At 53.0% G+C, this 13361-nt stretch overlaps 1 protein-coding gene across 5 annotated transcripts in view; it reads left to right on the plus strand.

Moving 5' to 3' along the window:
* Positions 1-2313: 2313 nt before the first annotated feature.
* The window catches only part of SH3GL1 (SH3 domain containing GRB2 like 1, endophilin A2), a 32274-nt gene continuing 21226 nt past the window's right edge, over positions 2314-13361 (plus strand). For 2 of the 5 annotated variants that reach the window (XM_067734160.1, XM_067734155.1), the window contains exon 1: positions 2314-2561. Coding sequence is in view for 4 of the 5 variants with exons in the window: in XM_067734155.1 (XP_067590256.1) it covers positions 2517-2561 (45 nt within the window). In the remaining variant the exon portion in view is untranslated. The remainder of the gene's footprint in view (positions 2562-13361) is intronic. The other 3 variants (XM_067734156.1, XM_067734157.1, XM_067734158.1) reach the window with 2 other exon arrangements.

Consider the following 13361-nt stretch of genomic DNA (forward strand, 5'->3'; position numbering starts at 1 on the left):
GTTGGCAGGGAGCAGGCGCCCTGCGATTGGTGGTGGGTGGTGTCAAGTTGAGGGCCAGACACTGTGATTGGCTGAGCTCGTGGGATACGTCTCTGGGAGGAGGGAGGGTCAGGCTCTACGTCATGACGAAACGCTTTACGTAGGACGCCGGTGACAACCTGAAGCTGCAATTGAGCTGAAGACTAAAATTTTTTTTATCCTAATGGGACGTAGGCCGAATACAGCCACAGCAATTTAAAATTATAAATTATTTTTATATTAACAATAAAAATAAAATTAATTAAATAAACTCTGGGCATCGCTTCAGAAGCATTTGAGAGGCAGTAAATATATTCAGAGGGAATGAATGAAATGGATATTTCTGGTTTAATCCTCAGGGTTTTGCACATGCTGTTTCCTCGCCTGGAACACTCTTTCCGCAGCTCTTTTCCTGGTTGATTTCTACCTAACTTTCAGATCTTAGATTGAAACCCCAGAGGAGCCTTTCCTCCCCATCCCCCAACAAGATGAAGTTCCTACAACAACACTGTTCTTTTTCTTGGAGCAATTACAGCTTGTGTTTATTTATTAGCGTGTTATTGGTTAATGAATTCATTTCTGTTTTTGTCATTAGCTCCATGAGGGCAGGAATCGTTTATCACAGTATCCCCAGGACCTACCCATGACAACCATTAGTAGGTACCCAATAAATATTTGAGTGAATACATAAATATCATTTAATTGAACTGTGTGATCATGTAAGTTAAAAGCCTCACACGGAACAGAAACCTTCAGAGTCAGCCTGCAAGCCTTAGGACAAGTTTTCTTCAGCACCAATTGAACCTCTCAAGCAGAGCAGAAGTGAGGAGAGAAGAGTGAAATTTAGCCCAATTTTGGAATTCTATTTATCCTGTAGATTGGATAATTAAATCAGTAGAATTGGTTGGAAATAATGTGGAAAATAGGAAATTTGAGGACATCGCTTTGGGCAAGTCATGTCTTACTCAAGGCCTCAGTTTCCTCATCTGAACCATTAGGATGTTTTCCCTTCCTTCTCTGACATTCTGGCATCTGAAATGATTTAGACCAGTGGATTACCATTCAGGGTGCCCATCAGAATCACACAGGAGATTTTTCAAACTATTCATAATAGCCCCATCAGGATCTTGGGGAAAGACGTTGGGGCATGCGTATTCTAAAGCAATCCTCTGATCTAGTCCTTCTGTTGAGGCACCTGTAAACTTCCAGCAATCCTCTGCTTTACAAAATCACTCAACTCTGTCAGATATTTCAGCACTGAAGTTGCAAGCACTTTAGCTCTAGTCACGTTATTGTTCTTTTTCTGATCGGTAGTCAGACACGTTATCCATTGTGCAACTGGCCCCCACCCTGTTTTTTTGGACTCATTTACTCATTTCGATTCATTATTAATTTCCAATTCATTCAATAAAAATAACAATTGATGAAAAAATCAATATCGGTAAACATGTATCAATCTGGGAAGGCTTCCTGGAGGAGGTGACATTCCAAATAGAGTTATTTTTTATGCACAAGGGACAGGGGAAAGATTGGGGAAGAATGTGCATGAGAGGAATAATGTTAGCAAAATCCATAGGCAACAGGGACCATGGGTTATAGAAGACGAAGAGAGCCGAAGTTAGACAAGGTGATGGGGCCAAATTATACAAGCTTTGTAGTCCATGTTAAGAAATTGGGAGAGTATGCTAAGGCCAGTAGATGGACTTTAAACAGGGGACTGATGTGATCTGAATTGTGTTATAGAAGCATCATTCTGGCTGTCTTGTAGAAGATGAATTGGAGGGGAGAACCTGAAGGTGGGCACACCAGAGAGGAGGGTGGTGGAATGGTCTGATCAGGGCAGAAGACAGTTGGGGCAGTGGAAAGGAGTTATAAGTGATAGCCTGATGTCTGACTTGGGCAACTGAATGGACGAACACGGGGCCGAACGAGATGGTGGTGGAAGACCACAGAAGAATTGGGTATAGCTGAGATTACCGAACAGGTATCCGAAGATTTGTAAACCCAGCCTCTGGAGTTCTACCTGCCCCTTCGCCTCCCCAATCTCTGCAAAAAGGTGTTAAGCGCCTTTCCTAAGACGTCAGGCCCACCTCCGGGACTCGAGGGGTCGCTGCAGCCGCCACAGCCCCACTAGGTTCTCCCCGGTCCACTCACTGGGCTAGGCGGCCGCTCCATCCGCAGGCGGAGTGCGCGTGCGCTCCCTGGCCGGCAGGGGGCGCGCGTGCGCAGACGGGGCCGTGGAGGGGGGGGGGCGCGCGTGCGCGCGGCGGAGGCCGGCACCGGAAGTGTGTGGTTGCCGTGTAATATCCTGGCCGCGCGGGCGCGCGAGGAGCTGAGGCGGCGCCGGGGCGGGCGCGGAGCTGGCTGGAGGGCGGCGGAGGCGGTGCCGTAGGGGCCCGCTGAGGCGCGCGGGGTTTGGCGGCGCCCGGAAGCCTGTCGCTTGCGCGGTCCCTCCGGTTCGCTGAGTCCGCGCGGGAGGCCCGACGGCGGGAGGCAGCATGTCGGTAGCGGGGCTGAAGAAGCAGTTCTACAAGGCGAGCCAGGTGAGCGGAGGCCGAGGCGGGGGGCGAGCTCCGGGCCCCAGGATGCTTGGAGGGGGTCCCGGCCAGGCCCTGACTCGGGAGGGAGCCGTGGGTACTGAGGGGGCGGCGTTGGCACTCGTCCCCTGCCGGGTGGGGACAACCTAGGAGGGGCGGGGGTCTGCGTGCGAGGTGGCCCAGACCCTCCCCGCCATGTGGGCTCCAGTCTCTTCGAGACGGGTGGGCAGACGCTTTAGAGGCGCGTAGGTGCACCCAGAGGTTGGCCCCGGACGTGGACCCCTCTCCTCCCGTCCTTCCCTCTGAAAGGGCGGGCGGGCGGGGGGGGCTGTGGGGGGGCAGGGAGAGAAGGGGAAGAAGCAGTCCCGAGCTTGTCGACACAGGACTCTTGCTAGAGAACCCAGGGTCAGGGAAATTTTGTGTCTAGAACAATTCTTTTTTTTCTTTTTTTTTTTTTTTAAAGATAACAAACGAAAAAACCTTTTCAGTGGGCCCGGTACAAAGTTGAACGGGTAGAGTGAAAAGTCAGTTTCCCACTTCAGTCCCTCAGGCATCCAGTCCCTCTCTCCAGAGACAGGGACTGTCACCAATTACCAAAGAGAAGGGTATGCCTCTCCTTTAAAAACACACACGTAGCGGTAACATCGTCTACACAGAACCGTGTAATTGATGTTTTTCATTAAATGTGTCTCGGAGATCGCACTAGAGCCAGAATTATCACCTTGGGTCATTCTCTGTTGTGGCCCTCCTGGGCACTGTGGGGCGTTGAGCAGCATCCCTGGCCCCTACCCAGTCGATACCAGGAGCTCCCCCCACCGACCACGGATGTCTCCGGATGCTGCTAAATGTCCTTAGGGGAAAACCCCTCTCCCTTCCCCCTCCCCCAGAGCTACTCCTAGAGCCTCTTGTATCTTTTTAATGGGTATGTGGCATTCCATTCCATGAAGTCTGTCATAATTTATTTAATTAGTTGTCCATCGATGGACGTTTAGGTTGTTTCCAGTAGTTTTCTGCTGCAAACGATACTATCGTGAATAGCCAGTGAATATCTCTGCTCACAGGTGGGATTGGATTTAAAGGATAAATTCCCAGAAGTGGAATGCAGAATCCAAGAATATAAGTGTTCTACTTTGACAGATAGAATAGGTGTTTTGGAAAGTCACCTTTCCAAAACATCCAGACATGTCCAAGCATCCAGACATCAAGTCTCCCCCTCCCAACGGTGCTGTGTCAGGCCCCATTGCTCACGAGTCTGGTGAAAGCTGAGTGGATCCACTCTTTAGAAAACTGGGCGAATGCAAAATTCAGTTTATAATTTCAGATCCAAGAAGTCCCAGATCCCTTGATCCTATGAGAACCTTAGATCTGGAGTTTGTGTGGATAGACTCCAGGAAGGAGCGAGCAACAGTAGTAGGAGTTGTTTGGCCCGCGCTGGCAAACCAGACTCTGCCCACAATTTGGAGAGGTCCAGTGGGAGGGAAGAGAGATGAGTCCCCAGTAATACACAGCTGGGACCTTTTGCCCTTTGAGGGGGAGAACTAATGACCCTAGTAGTTGTCTAGGGCTAAAGATATTTGGGGTCTATCTCTAGACTCCAGGCCAAACCCTGGAGGAAGAGAGGTTTAATCCAGAGGGATTCTAGGATTGTTGCTGAGAGTACAGCCCTTTGCCCCAGCAGGATGGAATTAAGTGAGCTGGCCCTGGGTTAGACCTTGCCCAGCAGGCCTCAGACCCCACCCCCGCACACTTGACCAGAGCACCTTGGAGGGCTGCTCACTATCTTGGGCCCTGATGTAGCCCCTCTCGCAGGAACTGTGGGTCTCGGAAGAATTCCTGGGCCACTTTGTTCCTTCATATAGACAGGTCTCTGGAAGCCCTCCACGCCCCGCCCCCAGCCATGAGGGCCCGTGCTGGTGGCCCATGCTGTCCCCAGCAGATACGCTGTGCCGGAGGAACTAGCTGGGCCTCAGGCCATCCACCGGAGCCTTTCCTCTCAGGGAAAGAAGGTTGGCCTGCATTCAGACCTGCGGGGAGTGCTTGGAAATCTGGAAAGCTCAGAGCAGTGCAAGCTGGTGGTGCGGATCAATTTATTATCTCGATATTCTGAGGCCCAGTCCCAAAGAATTGCTGCGACACGTCCTCCTCTGAGAGCTGTCGTCTTGGCCTCCTGACCGATTCCATGTTGAGTTGTCCTCTCAAGAATCACCCTGGCTGTGTTCCATTCCCTTCTGCAATAGTTTCCATAGACCTCTGCTGTTTATCTGGATGTGTCCACTTCTTTGTGTATTACTTTACTTTTTTTTTTTATATGTAAATTTATTTATTTATTTATGTGGCTGCGTTGGGTCTTCGTTGCTGTGCGTGGGCTCTCTAGTTGCGGCGAGCGGGGGCTACTCTTAGTTTGCAGTGCACAGGCTTCTCATTGCGGTGGCTTTTCTTGTTGCGGAGCACGGGCTCTAGGCATGCGGGCCTCAGTAGTTGAGGCTCACGGGCTCTAGAGTGCAGGATCAGTAGTTGTGGCACAGGGCTTAGTTGCTCTGTGGTATGTGGAATCTTCCCGGACCAGGGCTCGAACCCGTGTTCCCTGCATTGGCAGGCGGATTCTTAACTGCTCTGCCATCAGGGAAGCCCTGTGTTTCTTTTCTTGATCTTATGAACACCTCTTTCAAGTAGGGTCATCTGTGTCAGGTTAACATTCTTGTTAAGTCATAATAATATATATTGAGTTTTCACTGCGTGAACAGGTGATATTCTTTAAACCAGTCGGTCTCAATTGGTCTCACTTATCTGGCCTAAGGGTAAACACTGTCCCCTTTTTACACAAAAGGATTTGGGGGCATTTGTCTTCCTGTAGGACAGTAGTTCTCAACCAGGGCCAGTTCTACCCTCCAGAGGACATTGGCAATGTCTGGAGGCATCTTGGGTTGTCACAACACGGTGGTAATTAATTATATTACAGCGCACTGGGCGGCCCTGCACAACCAAGAGTCACCTGGCTCTGACGTCAACTGTGCTGAGGTTGAGAAACACTGTTTTATGGTTTGAAAAAAGTGAGGATAATTTTACCCAAACAGAAGAACAACAAAAAATCCTTCCTGGGCATTCTTCTGGCAGCTGCCTGCTTTTTCTAATTCTCGAAATGCAGATAACCACATATACGCAGATGGACACGTGCGTAAAATTCAGCATCCAGACACCAAGTCTTCCCCTCCCAAGTCCTCAGGAAAACCCCAGAGTGTTTTTTGGCATCTGGCATTTTTAAGAAGGTACAAGCTTGCATTGGTGCCTCTCAATTAGGGGCAACCAACCCTCCCCTCTCCCACCCTGTGCACCACCCAAGGGACATTTGGCAACGTCCGAGACAGTGGCACGCCTTGGGGAGAGGGTGCTACTGGCACCGAGTAGGTAATGGCTGGGGATGGTTGTTAAGCATCCTACAACATACAGGACAGTCTTCTACACGACAGAGAATTATCTGGTCCTGCATAAGAGAAGCGCCAACGTTTCTGTAGCAAGAAACCCTACTTTGAAACTGGTTCTTGATTTCCAAGGCTTGTAAGAGCATCATTTCTAAATTGAGAAATAGAAGCCAGGTGGATGTGTGAGAGAGAGCTGGGAATAGAGAAGCTGGATTTCTCGAAGGTGAGGCTGTGATGTTAATGAAAAGTTTCTACCTCCTTGGTGACACTGGTAACAAACCAGGTCCCAGTGTCTGGCAGTATACTGGCAAATTCCACACCAGTTCATCCCTGGTGAAAACTTTCAGGTCTCAAATAAAATCGGTTTGAGCTTGAGCGGGAAGTTTGTGGGTTTTTACTTCTTAATAGGAACTGGCCACCTGAGCTGAGGAAAGTTGAATGTATGGAGTGAAGCAGCCAAAGAAATGGGCGTCTGTCTCAGGCCCATGGTTTTGGTCCTGTCTGGCCTCGCTGTGTAATGCCACTCAATAGCCCTCTGGTACTCATGCACACCTAGAATCTGGGGAGATGCTTTTATGAGCCTTTCTGAGGAACTGAGGTGGGTAGAGGAACCCAGTAGTGAGATCTAGGCTCAGAAGTTCACTTGTCATTGTGGTGTGTTTGGGTGACATTAATTTCCAGGCCTAACCTTCTAACTGGTTTCCTGATAATTCTTGTGGCTGGGCTATGTGGAGATTTGAGAGTGTAACTAGGGGTAGATCTGGCAGTTGCCTGGAATGCTGGCCTGATTTTTTTTTTTTTTTTTTGCCTGAAAGAAGGGAGAGAGTTTAAACTGAAAGATTGGTTCCGTCCGAGCTAGGAGGGAAATTCATGACCGTCATATCCCGTAGCTTTGACGTTTGTTGGATACTCGCTAGGCTCCGGGTTTGTGTCTAGGAGGAAAGATCGAGCTTCCTGGGAAAGGCATGGGGTGGGGGTATGACGGGGGGCCCAGGACCCCAACGTGTTGGAGTAAGCAGTAGCCGGGGGAGTGTCCGATGTCCCCAGATACTGCCTGCTCTGACCTTTTTTTTTTTTTTGGCTGCATCAGGTCTTAGTTGTGGCACACGGGGTCTTCGTTGAGGCGTGCAGGATCTTCCACTGCGGCGCGGGCTCCTCTCTAGTTGTGGCATGTGGGCTTTCTCCCTCTAGTTGTGGCACGAGGGCTCCAGAGCCCGTGGGCTCTGTAGTTGCGGCACGCCGGCTCTCTCACTGAAGCACGTGAGCTCAGTAGTTCTGGTGCACGGGCTTGGTTGTCCCGTGGCACGTCTTAGTTCCCCGACCAGGGATCGAACCTGTGTCCCCTGCATTGGAAGGAGAATTCTTTACCACTGGGCCACCAGGGAAGTCCCTCTGACCTATTTTTTAAACTTCATTTTATGGGATCATGCTTTTGATTTCCCAGTAAAGTTCTTGGCCTGCTAAGTAGTGGACATGGAGTGATCTTAGGATACAAAAATCTGGAATTTGTAACCCCTTAGTCTCAGCACGAATCAAAGTGTGGAACCTGTGAGCCGGGAGCGACAGGTGTCAGGCGAGATCTGGTGGTGGGGGTGGTCCCTGGCCCAGACCCTTGAGCTGAGCAGCTGCAGGCTAACCTCCGGAAGACCTTCTGCCTCGGGACAGCAGACCTGGGAAGGGCCTTTGGCCATTGCCATGTCCACGTGCGATGGGAACTGGGTTAAGTCCACTCTTACAGGAAGCCACTCTGCTGACTCATTTTGTAGGAAGACCCTTGACCTAGCGGTGTCCCTGTGGGACCTTGGACAGAGATGATCCTGTCCTGCTCCATCAGTATTCCGTCCCCAGCTTGCTGGGTGGAGTAACCAGCCCTGTGTTTTAGGCTGCACTGTGGAGCTACATAAGAGATTTGAGACTGCCCTTCCCGAAGGGAGCCAAGGGGCCTCTTTAAACTCCACCACTTCCCAGGCCTGTCTGTAAAACCAGGTTAACCCGACCTCCTGGGCAGGACCCGCTGTTTGCAATCAGGGAGGCGCCCTGTAACCAAGCAGCATCCTGCATACTCTTGTTATTAACATACCAGGACTAAGGGGTCATCATATTCTGTTTCTGCTGCCCGTGACTGCGGTACATCAGACCTGAAGTTCACCTCTGACTCAGAATCCTGTGTGTAGTAAAGAGCAGTTTATCAAAGAGGGCCCGTGGGAGCTACTCGCCCTGCTTATCTGGGTATGTTTTGAGGCAAAGCTGTAGGATACTTAATTATATTCCGTGTGCCACTTAATAACAGCCTCTGTTTGGTTTCAGAAATTGAAGGCTGTCACAGTTTTGCGACCCCAGAACTGTCACTGACTTAGCAAGTGAAGTAAGGAAATGGTGCTATTTACCCACCCACCACCCATCCACCCAGCCTCCCTCCAGAGCCAACATCCAAGCAAGCGCTTAGTGCCTTTGGGGGCCTGAGCTCTCCGCCCGCCCGTCAAGTGTCCATCTGGGCATCTCTTTGCTTCTTTCCTCAGAAGACAAACTGACAGGCTTTGACCGGGCCCCTCAGGCCTGCCATTTGCCTCTGGTGTGCGTGTCCCATGGCCTTTGACCCTGGGATGTGGGCCACAGTTAGTTCTGCCCTGGCCTCTGTCTCAGCCCTCTCCACTTTGTTGCCAGTATTTTGAAACGGATCCAATCTGGGGAAAGTTAGTTTTTAATTTGGGGCGTGCAGCCAACTTCTTCCGTAGGATTTCAGAGGCATCTGCACATTTTGACACTGCAGGGCTGCCGTGGGCCGCGGAGTGGCAGAGGAAAGTCAGATTGTCTTCTATTTCTGGTTTTCGAGGTCACGGCGGGGGGTGGGGTGACGTTTCTGAGGTTTAAGGAGGGTTTGATGCTGGAGCCTTCCAGCCACTGGAGGGGTGAGCAGGCCTATTGAGGCATCTTTACCCCCTGTGCTCAAACCGTCCTGGCTTTTAAGTGCCTGGGGAAGTGTCAGGGGCGATTTTTTCTGGTTCTTTTTAAAAGCTGTCCCTGGAAAGCTGAGGAAGGGTGTATCAGACTGTGGAGCAGCCGGTTCCTCTCTTCTCCCCTCCTCTCTGCACCCCCCTCCTTCCTCCTCCTCTTCTCCTTCTTTCTCTTCCCCACCCCCCCACCCAAACTTTTTCTCTCCCCGCCCCTCTCCCCAGGGCTGGATTTGCAGCCACTTCTCTCGAGCACTGCAGTTCGGGTCCAATTCTGCTCATTTCCTGTTAAGCAGTAACCAGGGCTCCACAAACTCAGGCTCTCAGAGGATGGCCTCGTCTTCCTTTTCCACTCAGCTCCTAGAAAAACCTGCTGACTGGGCCCGAGAGGGGGGTCACGCGGAGACTCCCAACCACAGCAGGAAAATAGATGTGCGATTTCCTCTGAAGGACCTGACTCAGCATCAGCCGTGGCCGCCCTGGGAAGAGCCGCTGCCTGGATGCTCAGATTTCCGCACCTGGGCATTAAACCCCTCCAGCGGTACCACGCCCGCCCGGGCTGTCACGGCCCAGTGACGTGAGCTGCCCCCCGGGAGGGGGTGGGCGGTGAGGAGGACAGTGGGTCGCTGTCCCAGGAACTCAGTAAAGGTTAGCTGGACGGAGTTTGCCCCACATCGTAGGTCATGAGAGCGCAAAAGCGGGGTGGCCGTGTGGGCGCACCTAGAGAAGACAGGGCTGGGGTCTGCTGAGGGGAGCGTCCCCCGCCGACCTGGGGTGCGGTTCCAGCTCCAACCTGGCATTCAGAACCTTCTGGAGCCCCCGCCCTGGTCGCGGCTTTCAATCCCACCCTCCCCCTCGCAGCCAGCACGCCCCAGTCCAACAGGTCTGCTCAGGCTCATACCTTCCCTCCTCCTTCCCCACCCCAGCCCAGGTCTCCCTGTCCACTTCCTGTTTGCCCTCAGAGCCCTGCGTGTATCTTCCTGTATCCTTGCCATCTCCTGGGTCCCCCTCCCAAAAATATTTCTCCACCCTCCCTGGTGGTCTCCTGCCCACGTGCCACACACCCAGCACATCCTCACACCCAGTGTGCTTTTCTTCTCATTGGGTGTGAGCTCCTGAGGGAGCAGGCTTGCCTGGCGGCTGGTGACAGGCCCGGGTCCCCACGGGTCGTGGCTTGCTGGCCAAGTAGTCAGAAATGGTGGACTCCTTCTCAGAGCGGGAATGGGGCTGTCTGGTGCCAGTGGCGGTGCCCATGCGAAGCCAGGTGGCTGGCAAGGCCGTGGAGGCCTCGGTCAGGAACAGGTCCGACTGGTTTAAAGAATAAGAAATCAAAGCTTAGAGGTTGTTCCCTTTGGCTTAGGATCTGTCTTGAGGGCTCCAGGCCGAGGGACCGGCGCTTGACAGGGCCAGAGCGGCCCAACCTGTGTCACGGGCAGTCTCTGTCATTTCAACCCCGCAGCCAGGCCTGAACTTAACTGGAGGTGCCCAGCCTGCTGGGAAAAGGAGTTCCCTGGCTCCACTTTCCCCAGGCCCCACCACTCTGGCCTCAGAAGCCTGCTCTCTGCCCCTGGACTTCTGACCTCTTAGACTTGACCGGCGTTAGCCCGGGTCCTGTGTGCAGCCCCTCCCTGGCTTCCACACCTGGCCGCCCTTCTGCCTCTTCTCCTGTGTCCTGAGTCAGCTGGCCAGCTCTCTCACCCCCTCCTCCGCTTTGCCCCGTTGGTTCCCCCTGTGGGCTTGCCACCCTGCCTCTGGGCCTTCTCCCTCCAGGACCTGAGGGACCTCCCTGGCACCTGCCACTGCTCGTGCACCTGTCCTCCAGATCTTTGTCCCCAGTCATGGCACTCCCAGCCACCCTCTAGATGGTGGTCCCTGCCCGTCTGGCTGGTACTGGAAATGCAACAAGCTCGTAGGCCCAGTGCACCTGAGGCCAGCCTCCTCACCTGCGGGCCCTAACTTTCCCTGTCCACACCCTGGGGCCCAGGGAGCCCCGCCACCTTCCCCGAGGTGCTGTGTCCATCACACCAGCTCCTGGGCCTGCAGTAAATACCTGGAACCAACCACCTAGCCTGTGACTAGAATCAGTTAGTTAACTTGACTTTCAAATAGACTCACTTTTTAAATTTATTTTAAAAGGGATCTTGATGTTATTTCTTACTCTAAGTCATAGTAACTGGATCACAAGATACAACAGAAACAAAGCAGTGTAGTTGATTCCTCCTGGATTCCTTACCTCAGAGGCTGGGGTCTGGTCCCTCTTTTTTTTTTTTTTTTTGCGGTACACAGGTCTCTCACTGCTGTGGCCCCTCCCGTTGAGGAGCACAGGCTCTGGACACGCAGGCCCAGTGGCCATGGCTCACGGGCCCAGCTGCTCCGTGGCATGTGGGATCTTCCCGGACTGGGGCACGAACCCGTGTCCCCTGCATCGGCAGGCGGACTCTCAACCACTGCGCCACCAGAGAAGCCCTGGTCCCTCTTATTAAAGAGTCGCTGAAACAATAAGTGCCCACAAGGGACTTCTTGGCCATCCAGTGGTTATGACTCTGCACTTTCACTGAAGGGGGGCATGGGTTCGATCCCTGCTCAGGGAACTAAGATTCCACATGCCACGTGGCATGGCCAAAAAATAAAAAGCCAAAAAAAAAAATTAAAAAAAAAAAATGCCCACTGGAAAGTTTTTCCTTGCCAGAACGAGGGGTACTGAAAGAGCGTCGCGGTGGGAATAACTTTCTCACTTGTCCCTGGGTTACCTCTTCTCTTGTCACCCCCTCCCCTGCCCCTCATCGTCTTCCCGTGGAGCCAGGAAATCCTGCAGACTTGAATTAAGGCTCAGAAGAGAGAGCTTTGGGGTGAGGGTGCATTTCCCAAGTGCCTGGGGAGAGGCCCGACAGTAAGTGGCACCGTTCAGTCTGTGTGTTTAGTCCCCCGACACCACCTTGGCCGATAATTCAGATGTCTTTGGCCAGCACACCTCAATCCAGTCCCACTTTCTCTAAAGTGGAGCAGCTGACTGATGGTTTTTCCTCTGTCATTTTGGGTCTCGGCCCCAGGAGTGAGAGGAGACTTAGGACGCCCCCGGGGAAGGAAACTGGGAACTTTATCACTCCCGAGGTCCCCTCCTCATCTTCTGCCAGCTGCCTCCCCAGGATGAGGCCCCTCGGCTGCCTCTGGGCAGGCACGCAGGCAGGCAGGCAGGTGTCCATCAGCTTGATGGCCTCAGGTCATCAGAGCCGTGATTGTCTGAAGTCGGGCGGGCAGCCCTGGCCCTTCAGGGTCAGCCTTTGTCCAGAAGAGGGCGGCGAGCGCACGGGGACAAGGGCGGGATTTCTCCGTCCCCTAACCCTAACCTCCTGGCCTAGGGTTGTCCTTTATCTCCTCTCCCTGGGGTGTTTCCTCCAAGGTTGAGAATCCTTGCTGTCCCGCCAAGTCAGCACTTCACCCTTGAGGAGTCTTGGAGCTGCTGCAGCTCCCCACTGATTGCCCCAATACAGTTGTGTGTGCTGCCCTCAGAGGTTGGCTCTGAGGTTTGTCTTTTGCCCCCAGGCTTGATGCGTTTACTTCACGGCTGAGAAGCCTTAGGTGTTTCTCCTGGGCTCTCTTGGAAGTTCCACATCACCATTCCTTTCCCGCCAGTGGACTCAAGGGTAGCTGAGCACTCTCTCCGCTTTGCTTCAGAGTATCCCATGCCCTTGGCCTCGGCCCAGGGTGGGCAGGAGGCACCAGTCGGCCAAGTCCCTCTGCCGCCTCCAGACTGTCAGGATTGGGAGGCTTCTGTGGGAAGTTGTGCAGATGGGGGCGCATTGGGGACCCGGGAGTCCAGGTGTGCTGGTTCCGGGGAGTGGGGAGGAGGACCTTTTGCCCGGTCTCAGTCCAGGCGTCCTCTCAGCTCTCAGCAGAGCCTGGAGGAGAGTCCACCGCCGTCTAGGGGAGTTTGCACTCAGCTAGTTCCCCACACCAGGCAGTGCCAGTGTGTCGTAAAGGGCACGTCCCTTTTCAGGCACTTGAGTTTGTGTTAAAATGTCTCATCTGTAGAGAGGTGAAGAATGGCCAGCCGTTAGCCAAGCGCCCACAAGAGCTTGAGTAAACACGAGCAGCACAGTTAGAGTCGAGGGCCCCTCCCCGATACATCACTGCACATGAATCTACCGCTAAAAAGTCTGCAGCTTTGTTTTGCAAGTTTACACCTCTTAAAAATGGTGTCACATGGCAGCTTTTTTGGCCTGCTCTTTTCGCTCAGCACCGCTGGGGCGCTTCGTCCACACTGAGCGTGTGGCTCGAGTTTTTTGCTTCCACAGCTCCCTGCTGTCCTTTGTGTGCGGACAGCGACTTGTCCTCCCTCCGCTGGCAGTGGGCATTTAGGACGTTGCCGCGTTTTTGCTCTTGGCGTCACAGTGAGCGGTCACATGGATGTCCCCGCAGGCAAGGTCCAAGTGTTT

This window comes from Pseudorca crassidens, chromosome 3, assembly GCF_039906515.1.
Source record: "Pseudorca crassidens isolate mPseCra1 chromosome 3, mPseCra1.hap1, whole genome shotgun sequence".
Classification (NCBI taxonomy): Eukaryota; Metazoa; Chordata; class Mammalia; order Artiodactyla; family Delphinidae; genus Pseudorca; species Pseudorca crassidens.